Source organism: Petaurus breviceps, unplaced genomic scaffold (assembly GCF_028583685.1).
Source record: "Petaurus breviceps papuanus isolate PSGF00001 unplaced genomic scaffold, PetGlider_PUasm1.0 80, whole genome shotgun sequence".
Lineage (NCBI taxonomy): Eukaryota > Metazoa > Chordata > Mammalia > Diprotodontia > Petauridae > Petaurus > Petaurus breviceps.
This window is the reverse complement of record NW_027186540.1, coordinates 20,786,861-20,801,662: the sequence shown is the minus strand read 5'-3', so window position 1 is coordinate 20,801,662 and position 14,802 is coordinate 20,786,861. Positions and strand designations below refer to the sequence as shown.

The 14,802-nt window shown below is 37.1% G+C and overlaps 1 protein-coding gene across 1 annotated transcript in view; it reads left to right on the top strand.

The window, feature by feature from the left end:
- LOC138176042 (coiled-coil domain-containing protein 146-like) overlaps window positions 1–14,802 on the top strand; it is a 245,551-nt gene that overhangs the window by 200,642 nt on the left and 30,107 nt on the right. The window contains exons 10-12 of the mRNA XM_069106784.1: window positions 8,720–8,815; window positions 9,492–9,662; window positions 14,669–14,757. Of these exons, the coding sequence (XP_068962885.1) occupies window positions 8,720–8,815; window positions 9,492–9,662; window positions 14,669–14,757 (356 nt within the window). The remainder of the gene's footprint in view (window positions 1–8,719; window positions 8,816–9,491; window positions 9,663–14,668; window positions 14,758–14,802) is intronic.

The window sequence follows — 14,802 nt, the reverse complement described above, 5'->3', positions numbered from 1 at the left end:
ATAAAGCTTTTTCACAATTCCCACAAGTGAATTAAGTTTTCTCACAAGACCAGAATTGGACTAGGCCCATAACCGAATAGAAATGGAACTCAGCAAGGTCTAGAATTTAGTGACAAGATGGAGTCACTGTGGTTCACTCAATTCCTGCTGATCAATCACTCAATTCCCCTGATGCTAAGATCTGTCTAATCCTTAGAAAAGATTAGTGTACACACAAAGACAGAGTGTGTACTTTTTGTCTTGAAACCACAGCCAACAAAATTGTATGATATAAATAATAAATTAACTCAAATTGGAGAAAGTTCTGTGCTGAGATAAACCTCCACTTTTTATGACTAACTGCAGCCAGCATTATCCATTAAACTTAGAATTGAATTATTTACCATTTACTACTCTTTCATTTCATATTTAGAATTTTTTATTTTAGAAAGTGAAGTACATCTTTAAGTTACCTTTTGGAGAAATGCTTATTTACTCAACATTTGATGTGTATTTCCTACCAAGATTATAACAATTGTGAAACATTAACATTTAAAATACCTACAAATGGGCAGCTAGGTGGCGCAGTGAATAAAGCCCCAGCCCTGCACGGAGTCAGGAGGACCTGAGTTCGGTTCTGGCCTCAGACACTTAACACCCACACACACACCCACACACACACACACACAAACAACTAGTTGTGTAATCTTGGGCAAGTTACTTAACCCCAATTGCCCTCCAAAAGGCAAAAAAATAAACAAACAAATAAATAAATAAAATACCTACCAAAAAACTTCTGTTACTGTCGGTCACTTCATACATATTCTTAAGGAATCATTTTGCAACAGTACTATAAATTATTATTTCCCCAAAATATAGTTTAATATTAAATAAACTTTATTTTTAATATTAAATAAAAGGCAATATTATTGTATTTGTTACATGATTTTAATGTCCATCGATGTGATTTTAATGTGTCAAATGTATCCAATGCTTTTCCTCCTTAAGGGTAACGTGACCAATCACAGTACTTTTCAGAGTAAATATTTACTTAAATGTTTATTTAAAATACTGTATAGTGTTCTTTTTACCTTTAAAAAGTCTCCTCATAACATGAAGATGATTCTGAGTTCTCAAAGGCTATGCCAACAGAGAATATCAGGCAATTCTTAGCAAATTAGAAAGCAGCTAAGTGGCTCAGAGAATAGAGTGCCAGTCCTAGATGACTCATCTTACTGAGTTCAAACCTGACCTCATATACTTACTAACTAGTGTGACCCTGGACAAGTCATTTAACCATGTTTGCCTCAGTTTCCTCATCTGTAAAATGAGCTGGAGAAGGAAATAACAAATCACTTCAGTATCTTTGCCAAGAAAAACCCAAATGGGGTCACAAAGAATTGGACACGACTGAACAATAATAAAAACAATATGAAAAGGCTTTGAGTCTGAACCTATATTTTTTTTTATGCAGCATTCAAGAACCAACCTAAATACCAAGAGACTCATTACCAAAAGTTGGCCCAAAGTAACTATATTTTTTTTTAGCCACAGCATCACATGGAATGGACAAAAGCATAAAAATAACAATAGCTAGCAGGTCAATAGCAATTCAAGGTTTTCAGTGTGCTTTACATATGTTATCTCATTTGATGAAGAAATCAAAACAATTTATAATGATATGGACAAAATGCTCCAAACCATTATTGATTAGGGAAATACAAATTAAGATAACTTTGAGGTATCATCTTGTACCTATAAGATTGGTTAAAATGATAGAAGGGCAAAGTGACAAATGTTGGAGGTGAGGTGGAAAAATTGGGACACTAATTCGCTGTTGGTGGAACTGAACTGATCCAACCTTTTTGGAGAGCAGTCTGGAATTATATCCAAGGAGTTATTAAAGTGTCTGGTTCCATACAAATAAGGGAACTGAGTCTCGTGGTTTACCTGAGGTCCTCAAGCCAATTAAAGGTACAGCAGGGACTAGAAATTACTTTTACTGGACCCTAATAAAGGGTTATATATACACTTTACTACATCAAGTCTAAAATTCCCTTCTTGGCTTTCAAACCTTTCAGAGTTTAAAAAAAACAGTAAGACAAATAAAATAAAACTTTCAGGTTTCATCCTCTGAGGGCCTACTTTCCTTACCCTTCCCTCCAGTACTGTGCTCTATTTATGAACTCCTCTGCAAACATTCATCAGGTAAGTACTCATTAATCATGTCTGGGGGCAGTTGTTCCTCACTAGCCTCATATTTACATTGCCCTGTCTCCATATTGATCATTCACAAACATATAGTCATTGGCATTCCTAGGGGCCATTTCCCCATGGAAAGACTTGTAGTACAAATTTAGTAATAGAACATGTGCCTGTCTTCTCATGACCAGCCAAGCTAAGTTTAGAGAAGTGGTTTACCAGAATGTTGACCACCAAGTTAAAACTTTTTGACTATTAACAGCTAACAAAGACCACTTACTAAGGTATGGAGGTATTACTTTAAGAAGCAGTGAAAGGATTATTCACACTGATTAAATAAAGTATGATTCTTCTGAAATGCTAAATCACAAATTAGTTCACCCTTACTCATACTAGGCATATTTCATGACAATGCCCTCTTTCCAGAAGACACAGATATAGATGTATCACAGCTCTGTTATACATATGCCTTCTATACTTCAACAATCCCTTCTAAATTTCCCAGGATAAAAGAAAATTAACCTCATATTTTCATTAAAAATTTTTTAAATAAAAATAACATTTTTGCAGATTTCATTTATAAAAGAAAAAAAATAAATCAATCAGGATCACAAAAGACTATCATTGTCATCAACAAATATTTATTGGCTGTCATTTTAAAATGTTATATAATTCTATTAGCAATTAAGATGCTATACTAACTATTAGCAAAAGTTTGACTATCCAGCTAAAGAGATTTTGAAAGTTTGGCCATATGACTAGAGAAATTTTGAAATAAAAACAAAATAGTGCTAGACATTGTCTGACTTTAAATAGCTTATAATCAAAAGACAAAGTAGCACTTTTTAGTGAGTGGTAAATACAAAGATTAATGAGACTGTTTTGCTAACCATTTGAAGGTTTTTACTCTGTTTACAAAATTAGAAACAGGACAAATTTAATATTAAAACAAAAGGTGTTATATGACGATTTCTTCCCTTTCACTAATTTCAAGAAAAATCCACTTTTTATCCTTGCTAAGTTTTAATAAATTCCCTTTGCTCTTAGGAAATTGCTAATTTACACCAGTTCCAGCCATCATACTCCTTGGATATACTGAAGTCAGTGACTGGGAACCAAATAAGCCAATAGAGGCAATTCTAATATTACTATGATTTTCAGACCCAGAACCAACAATTCTACATCTTCAAAACACAGGCCATGTCATTGGGCTGCTTTCCCTTATTTCTCCCAAGGTGCAGTTAATTTTGATGCTTTTATGGTCTTTGACCAATAGCCCCTCCCAAATCTGCTGGCACCAAAACTCATTAAAGGTTGGAATAGTTTGGAAACAAATCAGTCTCAATGAAACTGTGGTCCACAAATATTAAATAATTAGGATGTTTACGACAGTAAAATTGCAAGACATGATTCGTTGATTCGTCCATGGCTCAGTTCCTTGCCAAAGATAAGAATATTAATAGATTCTTTCAGCCCTCTCAGACTACATAATTAGAATTTGATGGATTCTTCCTCTCCCACCCCATTAATGATTAGTGGAAACCTCTATCTACTGATTTTTCTCTTGTTTGATTGTCCTACTGTTTTATAGAGCTCATACATATGTGGGTTTAATATGGACCCTGTATAATACTAGGGTAGGCCTTGCTATAGCCTTCCAGTAATATTCTGGTTGGTATACTGGCACTGGAAAAGAAGATAACGTATAGCTATGAAAACTGGTAGCAAATAGTATGGAAGACAGTGTTATTTGGTTCAGATCCTTAAGTTAAAATTAAGTTTGGGTATTCTCCAAGGTCACACAAATTGAAACAGGTCCATGGGAGGAAGAGATATAATAAAGGAAGGAAACATGTGAACAAGATATCACAAGATAATCAAGAAGAAAGTCAGAGGTATTTGGCAGTCATAAGCATCTAGTGAAATTGGTAGCCATATTCTGAGCTATAATTAAATTTATAGACAATAACTATTAATAATTTGGCTATTTGGCTAATTCAATCAATTAGAAGATAAAAGTATTCTAGCATCTGAGCATATGATTACATACCTGTCCCATTCACCATTTTGAATATTACTAGAGATCAAATGATTGTCTAAGTTCAAAAATAAGTAATTATTTAATCCTGGCACTCTTCCTCCATAGAGATTCAGTGAACCATGACATGAAAACACAGTAATAAGCATCACTTTTTTACGTCTGTGGAGCATCTTACAGCACAAGAGGAGGGAATTTCTATTGCAATGACATAAAGGGAGAATTCTTTCCTGGAAAATTATTAACTGTATTACCAAGAAAGCAAATACCAAGAAATGTAGCCTACAAGCACAGCTAAGAACTCCTGCTCCTCAAGACCTTCCACCATACCTACTTGCAAACAAGGAGGCACAGATGAAGACCATATATCCTGGTCCTCTATTTTTCCAGTCTCGGACAATAATGTATGTGCCTCCTCTACCCACTAGCTACATTTGCTATGTGGGAATGACTCAAATATTTAGATTGAATGGGAAACTGAAGAACATGGCAAAAGAGCATCTGGGGGTTTTCTTGGAGCTAATGTGCTCATAGAAAAAAAATGCTAGAGGAGAAAACTAGGGCATTCCTCTCATCTCAGATTGTTGTTGACCATTTTTGAAGAGGACAATGGCATCAAGGAAACGATGACATGACTTGCAGTTGACTTTGAGTGAGGGAGGGCCATGCAAGATCATCATGCTCACTTTCTCCTTCAGAGCCATCTGGATCCATGTAGCCTCAAGCACCCCAAGCGTCCTTTTTTGTTTGCTGCCAATACAGGTTCTTGGATCTGCTTTGATAAAGGAAAGCAACTCAAAATGGGTTAACAAGCTTACTTTAATCAGTCAAACATGTATCGTTTACCTAGTTCAGGGGAAAGAGGTCAGCACCCCGAACTTCAGAATATACAGACAGAATTATCAAGACAGAAACAGATCAAGTAGACAGATTTCCAAACTGTCCAGCCATTGCATCCATACCAAATCAACATCTGGGTTTCAACATCTGGGTTTTTCAAAGCCGGGGGGTTCTGGACAACGGCTTCCCAGACTCCAGATCAAATCACAGAACACTTCTCAAAGTGAGCCCCCAAAACAAAGCTACACATCAGGGCTTATATAGCCTTCTCCTGGCTCAGAAAATGTAACAACCTTATTGTAACAACCTCACTGGCCAATCAAGAAGTATCTACTGAAAAACAAGCCTCCCACCTCAGGCTCCAGGTGCACTTTACCCTAGGGGCAGGGAAGATCTTTAAATTTACATTCCCATTACAATCCAATGACATGATATTCATCAGGATGACTAGAGATGACCCAGGATGCAATGAGAGACCCTGGACCTAGGCATTTTCAAGTACTCACTTAGAGTGAGGAAACATGCATTCAGTGAATAGGCCTAATTAAGAAGTGAGTCAAGGGATGGCCCCTTTAATTAGAAAAAAAGGAAAAAAATTTCAAACTGGGAGGGGAAGACCCTCAAGGTTGTTGTTCCAAAGAGAAACAGTTACCATTGACATTCACTCTAATCCAGGAATACCCAAAATACTGTAATCATCTACTAACAGCCCTTGTGTGTGTGTGTGTGTGTGTGTGTGTGTGTGTGTATGTGTTTGAGAAATGAACAGAAGGCTGGTACATCCATTGTTAAGAATGTGATGAAAGCCCACGGGAGGTTAGCATAAATTTATACTAGGCCAAGCCAGAAGAATTTTGTGATTTCCTCCAGCATTTTTTCAGTAAATTGAGAGTAAGGCAAAGAAGAAAGATAGCAATAAAAGTTAGCAAAGGAATAAATGACAGAAAGTGAAGACAAAAATAGTGCTTGATCATAGGTCTAAGTCTTTTTAAATGATTGTTCAACCTAGATAAACGTCAATTTTTTTAAAGTGATCACTCTTTCAAATTTTGTTCCTGACTTTTGAAGATGTAGACACAGCCTGTATAACCTTTGGCTAAGGAGGAGATAATGGGGTCACTTGCTCAGTTGTCTTTGTATTGTCCTTATTGGTTCTCCTTAATTCACGCAATTTTCCTGAACCTTTGGTATTCGTGGGAAGCTAGAAATGATGAATCTGACTTGTAGTTCCTCACTTCAAGCAGCAGGTTCCTAATATTCTTCACAGCAAGAATCAGAGCAAAAGATGCTCTAAAAAAGCATTCATATACTTCCTGGAACTTGCAACTGAAGCCTACTTCCTTTACAGAATCTTCCCTGATTTCTTTGACCCATCTTCTATTTCAAAACCTCTATAGTTTTCATTCATGTATAATATTATATATATATATTTTAAATTTTATGCAATTGATTCAACTCTAGAACTTGATTTTAAGTTTCTGAAGGCTAGGAATTGTTTAAGAATGGTTAATTAGGGGCGGCCAGGTAGCACAGCGAGTAAGAGCACCGGCTCCAGTGTTGAGAAGACCTGGAGATCGAATCCCGGGCTCAGACATTAAGCACCCACCCAGAAACACCTGGCCGTGTAACCTTGAGCAAGTTACTTAACCCCAATTGCTTTAAAAAAAAAAAAAGAATGGTTAATTAGAGGATTTTCACAGGACAGTTGGATGTAGAACACTGGGAGTAATTGTCTCTTGTTCTATGTGTGTGTGTATGAAGTAGTAAATAATTGATGTTCGTCCTTTGTTCTCAAAGAGTACCCAAGACACGAGCAGGGTGATATCTTTGACTTGCAAGGGAATTGAATTTAAGTGAGGCAGAGCTGTGCAGTCACGAAACTCACTCCTCCCAAATCATCTGAGTCTGGGGTGAGGCGTCTTACCATGTCACGTGACTTACTTATGGTAGTTTTTCCTGTGTACCCAGAACCCTTATTGTCTATGGCTTTTCATTGGGTTGAGTGATAATACCATTAGTTCTACAGCTCTTTAGACAAACCACATAAGTCAGCTTTCAGAAATATACTGACAATGCACATGGGCTGAGAATTCTAGGCTCACAGCTTGCATTGCACGAGAGATAAATGCATATCCATATGCCGCTGGCAATACACGGCTGCTCTGTTTACCTTTTAAGCGAATTGATCAACAAAATTATACCATGTGATGACAGGTCATAAACCAATTTTTGGACCGAAAAAAAAGGGTGCGACAATTATGCGGTGTAAGTCAGGATGGATCGGTGATGGCCCAGAATGCAATGTCTCTGATAAAGGCCTCATTTCTCAACTATATAGAGAACTGAGTCAAATGTATAAAAATACAAGTCATTCCCCAATTGATAAATGGTCAAATGATATGAACGGGTAGTAAATAAGAGGGAGCTACTGAAGATTTTTGAACGGATGGACATGAATAGTTCTATTCGCAAAAAAATATTCTGGCAACAGTATGAAAAGCAGATTGGAGAGTGGAACAAGTAGATGTTCATTGTTAATATTATGTAAGTCTTCAGCTTTTTCTACTTTGATTAAATGTCAGTGGCAGGTTTAAACATACCGTGTTTCCCCTATAAGACCTATCCCGAAAATAAGCCCTCCCCCTACTGTGTAAGATTCCTCTAAAATAAGCCCTCCCCCGAAAATAAGCCCTATTGAGATTACTACTGTAGTGAAGGTGATCCCCTGTGCTACACACTACATTACGGTACCCTCTGTATGCACCGCCCCGCCCCCGGTGAAACACACGCCGCGCTCCGAGCTGCATCCAATAAGAGCTGCAGCAGTGAGTGCGTCATCCTGTTCTTCCCCAGTGATTTGCTTATTGAATAAAGGTACATTTTTTTTGTTCACATTTACCTGTTTATTAAAATTGCTGTCAATGTTCATTAAAATAAGCCCTCCCCTGAAAATAAGCCCTCTGGTGTTTTTCTGTCCAAAAAAATTAATAAGACAGTGTCTTATTATCGGGGAAACACGGTACATACACATTATTGGTCTCAGGACATAAGATTAAGAATTAGACTTTAAAATGTAGGCTGTCTCTATTAACAATAACAATGACTGATATCATGTTTAACATTTTACAAAGTATTTGACACATCTTACTCTATATCTGTGTTAATAATTATTCATGTCTTATAGATATTCACATCTTATTTTTTTAAATCCTTACTAAGAAGATATTCTCAGTCCAGGGACACCCATAAAAGTAAAATAGAATAGATATCTTCATGTCTGCTAGGTTCTGACAGAAGGCTGAACCTCAAGTCTTGAAGACATGAGTTCTAATCCTGCTTGACACTAATTACTACATGATCCTGGGCAAGTCATTTAACCTTTCTTAGACTTAGCTTCCCTATCTGTAGAATGGGAATAATAAGAAGTCCTACTTCCCAGTAAGACTCCAATGAGATGATAAACGTAAGGCTTTTTGCAAATCTTATAAAGCAAAAGTTGAGATTCATTATGCAAACACATATACACAAACACATGCACACGCATACACGCCATGGGCTCCTGAAACAATTTTTAAAATGCATTTTAGGGGATTGTCTATGTGATATTGATCATTTCCTTTTGTGTATTTCATTGTTTGTATAAATCTTTAATTTTTTCAGATGGAAGGCATTCCTAAAGATGATTCGTTAATCGTGGAGAGGAGAAGAGACCTCCAAAAAGAGGTTGAATTAGCTAAAAGGAATTTGGCCCAGCAGGTTAATGTTAATTCTTAACTTTGGTCTTTTACTTAACAGATGTTAATACAAAGTCATTTTAATCGTTTTCATAGGATCCCATCAAGAGGGACCCTTTGAAAGAAAATGTGGGCTTTTTTCTGTCTTTAAATCTCATGTGAACCCTATGCCTTGATCTATCCCTCCCTCCCCCCCAAAAAGAAAATTAAAATAGCTTTGAGGGGTGTAGACATGAAAAACAGTACAAGAGAGTTCTCTACAACTTCAAAAACTTTAAAACCAAGGACACACGCACAGTATTATTAGTTATTTTTTTATAAAATTGTATTATAAATTTATAAAAAAGTTTAATTTTTTAATTTTAAAAAATTATAAATTTACTTTATAAAGTAGTTAATGGATATTTCAATCTCTCTGCATACAATAGAATGAGAAATTCACATTTATTAAAGACACTGCCAAGGTAGATTTAAAAATTCAAGGTTTTTTTTAATGACTTGAAAGAAAAAAAATTATGATGGAATATATCATTTCCTGTTCCACAACTGTACTGATTTGTGCATTCAAAAATGAAGTGGTTTGGAGCTGAGGATTAAGGCTATTTTGTTTTTAATGAAGTTTTCATAGACTCAAGTAGCCTAAGATGTTGCACCTATCAAAAGATGAATCATTATTACTATATTGCTTTTCAAAACAGAAAATTCTCACAGAAGCTGAGGTTCGATTATTAGAACAATTCATTGCAGAGGAAAACAAGCTTTTTAAGGAGCAGGAATTCTTCAGAGAACAATTAGATAATCTTGCCCGTCTACAACAAGTCAAAACAGAAGAGAGAGAAAAGAAAGCCAAAGATTACATAAAGGCTCAGGTAAAAGCATTTCTTTTGTCTACCCTTTTGTTTCCACAGGAGGATGTTATTTATCAATGCAGGATTTTTTGCTTCAGCTCATGGGTGGGGAACCTGCTGCCTTGAGGCCACATGTGGCCTTCTAGGTCCTTGGGTACAGTCTTTTAACTGAGACAAAGTTTTATAGAACAAATCCTTTTATTAAGGGGATTTGTTCTGTGAAGTTTGAGCCACACTTGAAGAAGGCCACATGTGGTCTGAAGGCCACAGGTTCCCCACCTCTGGACTAGATGATCTCTTAATTCTTATTAAAACAAACAACACTGACAGTTAACAGGGGACTCCATTTATGTTCAAATTCAACACAAGTCCCATGGGAAATATAATAAAATGAGGTTTTGTTAACACATTAGGAATTCATAATTGTAATTTTAATTAACTAGCATTCAGAAAAAGCATGCAATAAATCAGTGGCCCTGTGATAGTAATGGCAATTAAAGATTCCCCTGTATTGGCTTGGTTTTCAAACTGATTGTGTTAAAACCCAGAGCTTGTTAATCCCACCTGTGGGATGGACTTTTTGATGTGAAAAGAAAGTCCTGAACTGGGAGGAGCTGGTGACGTAGATTTGGAGAGACAAGAGAGAGGCGGAAGATCTTTTTTTTTGGAAAAGCAGCACCTCGTGGGGAGAGAGAGAGGCTAAGAGAATTGCTGGTGGCCGCTTTGAATTGCCCTGGACTTTTGAGACCTGCCCCCTGAGCTGCCAAGGACTGAGGAGACATGGCTGTTTTGCTGGTACTTTGTCTGTCTGTTTTGATGTTATTTTGCCAGATTTGTCCAGTGGTGAAAGACTGTCCTGTTGAAGAAGTCCTGGAACCTGGCATTTGGTTAAGAAGCCCTGAGACTGTCCTGCAGACAGAGAGTGAATACTGTCCACTGGTGAGGGACAGTGCTGTTGTTGCAGGGGTCTGGAGACTGTCCTGCAGACAGAGTGAATACTGTCCACTGGTGAAGGACAGTGCTGTTGTTGCAGGGGTCTGGGAGCCTTTCTGTTGGTTCAGAAGCCCTGAAGAAGGATTTTCTTGTTGTATGTTTACAGAAATCCTGGGAGAGGGCTTTGCTAATGTGTTCAGGAGTTCTAGGACTGTTCTACAGACAGAGGATAAATTCATGAAGGGACTGGCAATGTATCTTGTGGCTTTGCTAAGCCTTGTCTCCCCAGGAACTAAGATTGCTGAGAACTTGCCTCCTGTCAAGATGAAGAAAAGACCTCCATTTGGGTATTAAATGCTGTGTTTAAACTTGATGTAACTCTGGGGTAGATTCAATTGTGATCCAGGGGTGGGGAACTTTTGACCTTATGTTTGGAAACTAATCTCCATTTGAGAAGAGGGGCTTTGTGGTGGACTTAATTAAGGTATAGCCTAGGGGTGGAGAAGTATTTAGAACTGAGACTTTGTAATTGATTGAATGATTGGAAGGTCCTGGGGTGGGGTAGTACTTAATCACACTTAGTAAATGCTGTATTTTGAATGATGTCATGTTTTGACCTTCTCTGTTCTTGGTTGGTCACTGAATAAAATGGAGAGCACCTATGCTGGTATTCTGAACCTTGGGAAGTTGCCTTTCCTTGGCATTACATTACAGGCCCCTGGAAGCTGAATTTGCATTAGCAAGAACCACAGGGAAAGTAAATATAATTCGACATTGTTCAGAGAAGTTCATGGCAAGAGTCATGAAGGAGAGAACCAAGAAAAGCATCTCTCTGAAATCTCTGGTTTCTCACTGAGTGACTGGACCCCACCCTCTTTACAATTCACCATAGTGTGTCTTCCTGCTGCCATGGCCAGAAGTCCTCAAATTTAATCTGGGGAAATTCATGAGTATGATGGGGAACCATGCTCTAGTGGAGAAAGCAGAGGGCTTGGATTAAGGAGACAGGCTTAAATCCCTATTCTGAGACTTCCTAGTTGTGTTTCCCTAGGCAAGTCTCTAAACTGTGTGTGCTTCGGGTTTGTTTGTTTTCCTCTATATAATTGGAATGATACTATTTGTGTTATTTACCTTACAGGGTTGTCATGAGAAAAGTGTTTTGTAAGAATCAAAGCAGTATATAAATGTGAGCTGTTGATATAAAGATGGAGAAATCACTCTTGGGGAGAAAATTCTTCCTTGTCACCCACTCTTGCTTTAAAATTGTCAAAAACCTTAGCATATGGAAATTAATATTTGAACTGCACAGCCTCACCCCACCTCCTCCTTACAGCCTCTGTGGGTTTTACTCTTCTTCTAACAAAATAATCCTTTTAAATTGGCCTTCTCTCCATTCCTCATTCATTGCACGCCATTTCCTGTGTTCCTACCTTTGTCTTGGCTGCCCCCAGCTCCGGGAATACAATCCCTTCTTTCCTTTACCTCACCCTCTCTTCCTTTCAGATGAAGCTCAGTCACGAATTTCTAAGCATTTCCTCATCTCCCAATTACTGGTGCCTTCTCTGTCAAACTACCTCATATTTAACTAGTTGCGTGTGTGTGTTGTGTGATATAGTCTGTTGTACTTTTGGTTTCTATTTCTAAATTCAAAAGCAGCAAAGACAAATATGTCTATGTGTTACACAAAATCTTTGACATTTTTCCATTTTGTGAACTCTGGTGTTTTGCTTTTAAAAGAATTTTTTTCCCAAAGATTTCATGGATTCATAAGAATTCATCTTATAGAAAACCTCCTGCTGACAATAAACCTTTCTGTCTTTAACTAAGCTGGTCCCCAAACAACAGACTAGATCTGTCCCTAGAACTATATTCACAGCTTTTCCTCTTGATGAGGGTGAAAGGGGAGAAGAGTGTAAAAGCTGGTGTGAAGCTTAACATCAAAAAAACTAAAATCTTGGCAACTGGTCCTATCACTTCTTGTCAAATAGAGGGGGAAGAAATGGAAGAAGCAGTGTCATATTTCATAATCTTGGGCTCAAAGATGATTCTAGATGACAACTACAGCCATAAAATTAAAAGATACTTGCTCCTTGGAAGTAAAGCTGTGGTGAATCCAGACGGCACACTAAAAAGCAGAGACATCACCTTTCTGACAAAGGTCAGAGCTATGGTTTTTCCAATAGCAATGCATAGCTGTGAGAGTTGGGCTCTAAGGTAAGCTGAGTGCCTTAAAATTGATGTTGAATAGTTTTGACTGTCCTTTGGACATCAAGAAGGTCAAATCAGTCAATACTTAAAGAAATTTAGTTCAGGATATTCACTGGAAGGTCAAATACTGAATCTGAAGCTTAAATACTTTGGCCACATAATGAGAAGACAGGACTCATTGGAAAAGACTCTGATATTGTGAAAGGTTGAAGGCAAAAGGAAAAGGGGATGGCACTGGAAGAGATGAATAGATACTGTTATGGAACAATGGACATGAACTTGGACAGACTTCAAGAGATTGACCGGGGCCTAGTGTGCTATGGTCCATGGGGTCATCAGGAGTTAGACAGAACTGAACAACAATGGTAAGATCTTCCCAGGAGCTTGAGCTCTGCTGCTAACATGACCCCTGAGAACTCAGGGTCATACATCCCCCTCCATCTATGACCAAGCATTATTTGCTATTAGTCTATGTGACAAGTCAGTATTCATTATACACCAATATTTGGATACTTCAAGTATTTTGTGAAAGAATATAAATCAAATGAGAGGAAAATTCTTCCCCCTGTGGTATGAATAATTTGTCAAGTCAATCAGGAAGGGGAAAAATTACAAATTTAAAATTTGTTCATATCTAAAGAGTTTCTGGTGTTAGACAAATTCAGCCTGCTGCTAAACACTATCTATAACATACATAATAAGAATTGAAATAACACTAATTTCCACAATTTTTTGAAAATTTAATTTGATTATAGTGACATTTCTTACTCACATGGCCACACACAAAGGAAATGAGGAAAATTAGTACCATAAGCTCCCAAGATAAAATATCTGCCATATGTTTTTCTTCACTGCATTCAGTGACATTTGATACCAGAATATTCTACTGGTCAGAAAAATAAATTGAACATCTGGGATGCCTCATTTTATTCTGTTTGGGCTACTAATTGTTGATATTTAACTAAATATCTTAATCCTTTTTTCCTTTTTCCCTTTCTATTAAATCTTCAAGTTTGGAAGACTTTAGAATTTATTCAGTCCACACCCTCCATGAAACCTGGCTCCCTTCTACCCTGGATCATCCACTTTTTGTTTAAATACTCCCTAGTAAGAGGAAAATAACTAACTCATTAGACCAGTTACAGAATGGAAGTTGTCCTTATCCCCTTCACCAGAGGTTCTACAGCCAAAAAATTCACCATACTATGGTCATCCTTAAACAACAGACATACAGGTTGTCATCCAGCCTAAACCTGGGGCCTTTCTAACTTGGTATGAGCTGCAAGAAATTGCACTAATGTAGCTGAAAAACTGGGATCACTTACATTTCCCAATGAGGAATCAGAGTAGAAATTTAATGGAGGGTCCTTTCAGTACATTTTATATAAGTAATAATAATAGTATAAATTAAGAAGTGTTTTATATACAGAGTTTATAAAGTACATTACTTAAGATTAAAAAGTAAATTCTCATCAGAAATTATCTAAGGAGTTTTTTATAAGACTAGAGAGACTCATGATGATTCCCCCAAAAGAAAAGTTTCCTAGGTTTGAAATGTGCAGATGTACAACTCATTGACTTCAAAGGTGGCAAACATCTTGTCTCCTATGTAGGTAAAGATAATATCTACTATTGGTGCTGGACTATATGAACTCAAAATGCCTTTCAGCCCTAAACTGCTATGATTCTGTGATTATATTTCCTCTTGTTACCAGTGGGAGTGGTGTTATGTAACCATAATTGAGTTTCACTGCCTACATACTACTAGGCCAACTCTCACTGTACTATTTCCATGACCAGTCTGCAATTCCATTTAGCTAATTTTTTGAATTTGAGAATTGTACAATTTGTAGACATTTATGAATATACCTGTCTTCATATTTCAGCAAAGACTTACCAACATCATTAAAGAAACCAAATCAAAGGATGTTGAACTCAGGATATATAAGAAGAAAAAACATGAAATTCATAGAAGGTAAAAGAGTCTTATTAATTTAAATGCAAATATATATATGTGATT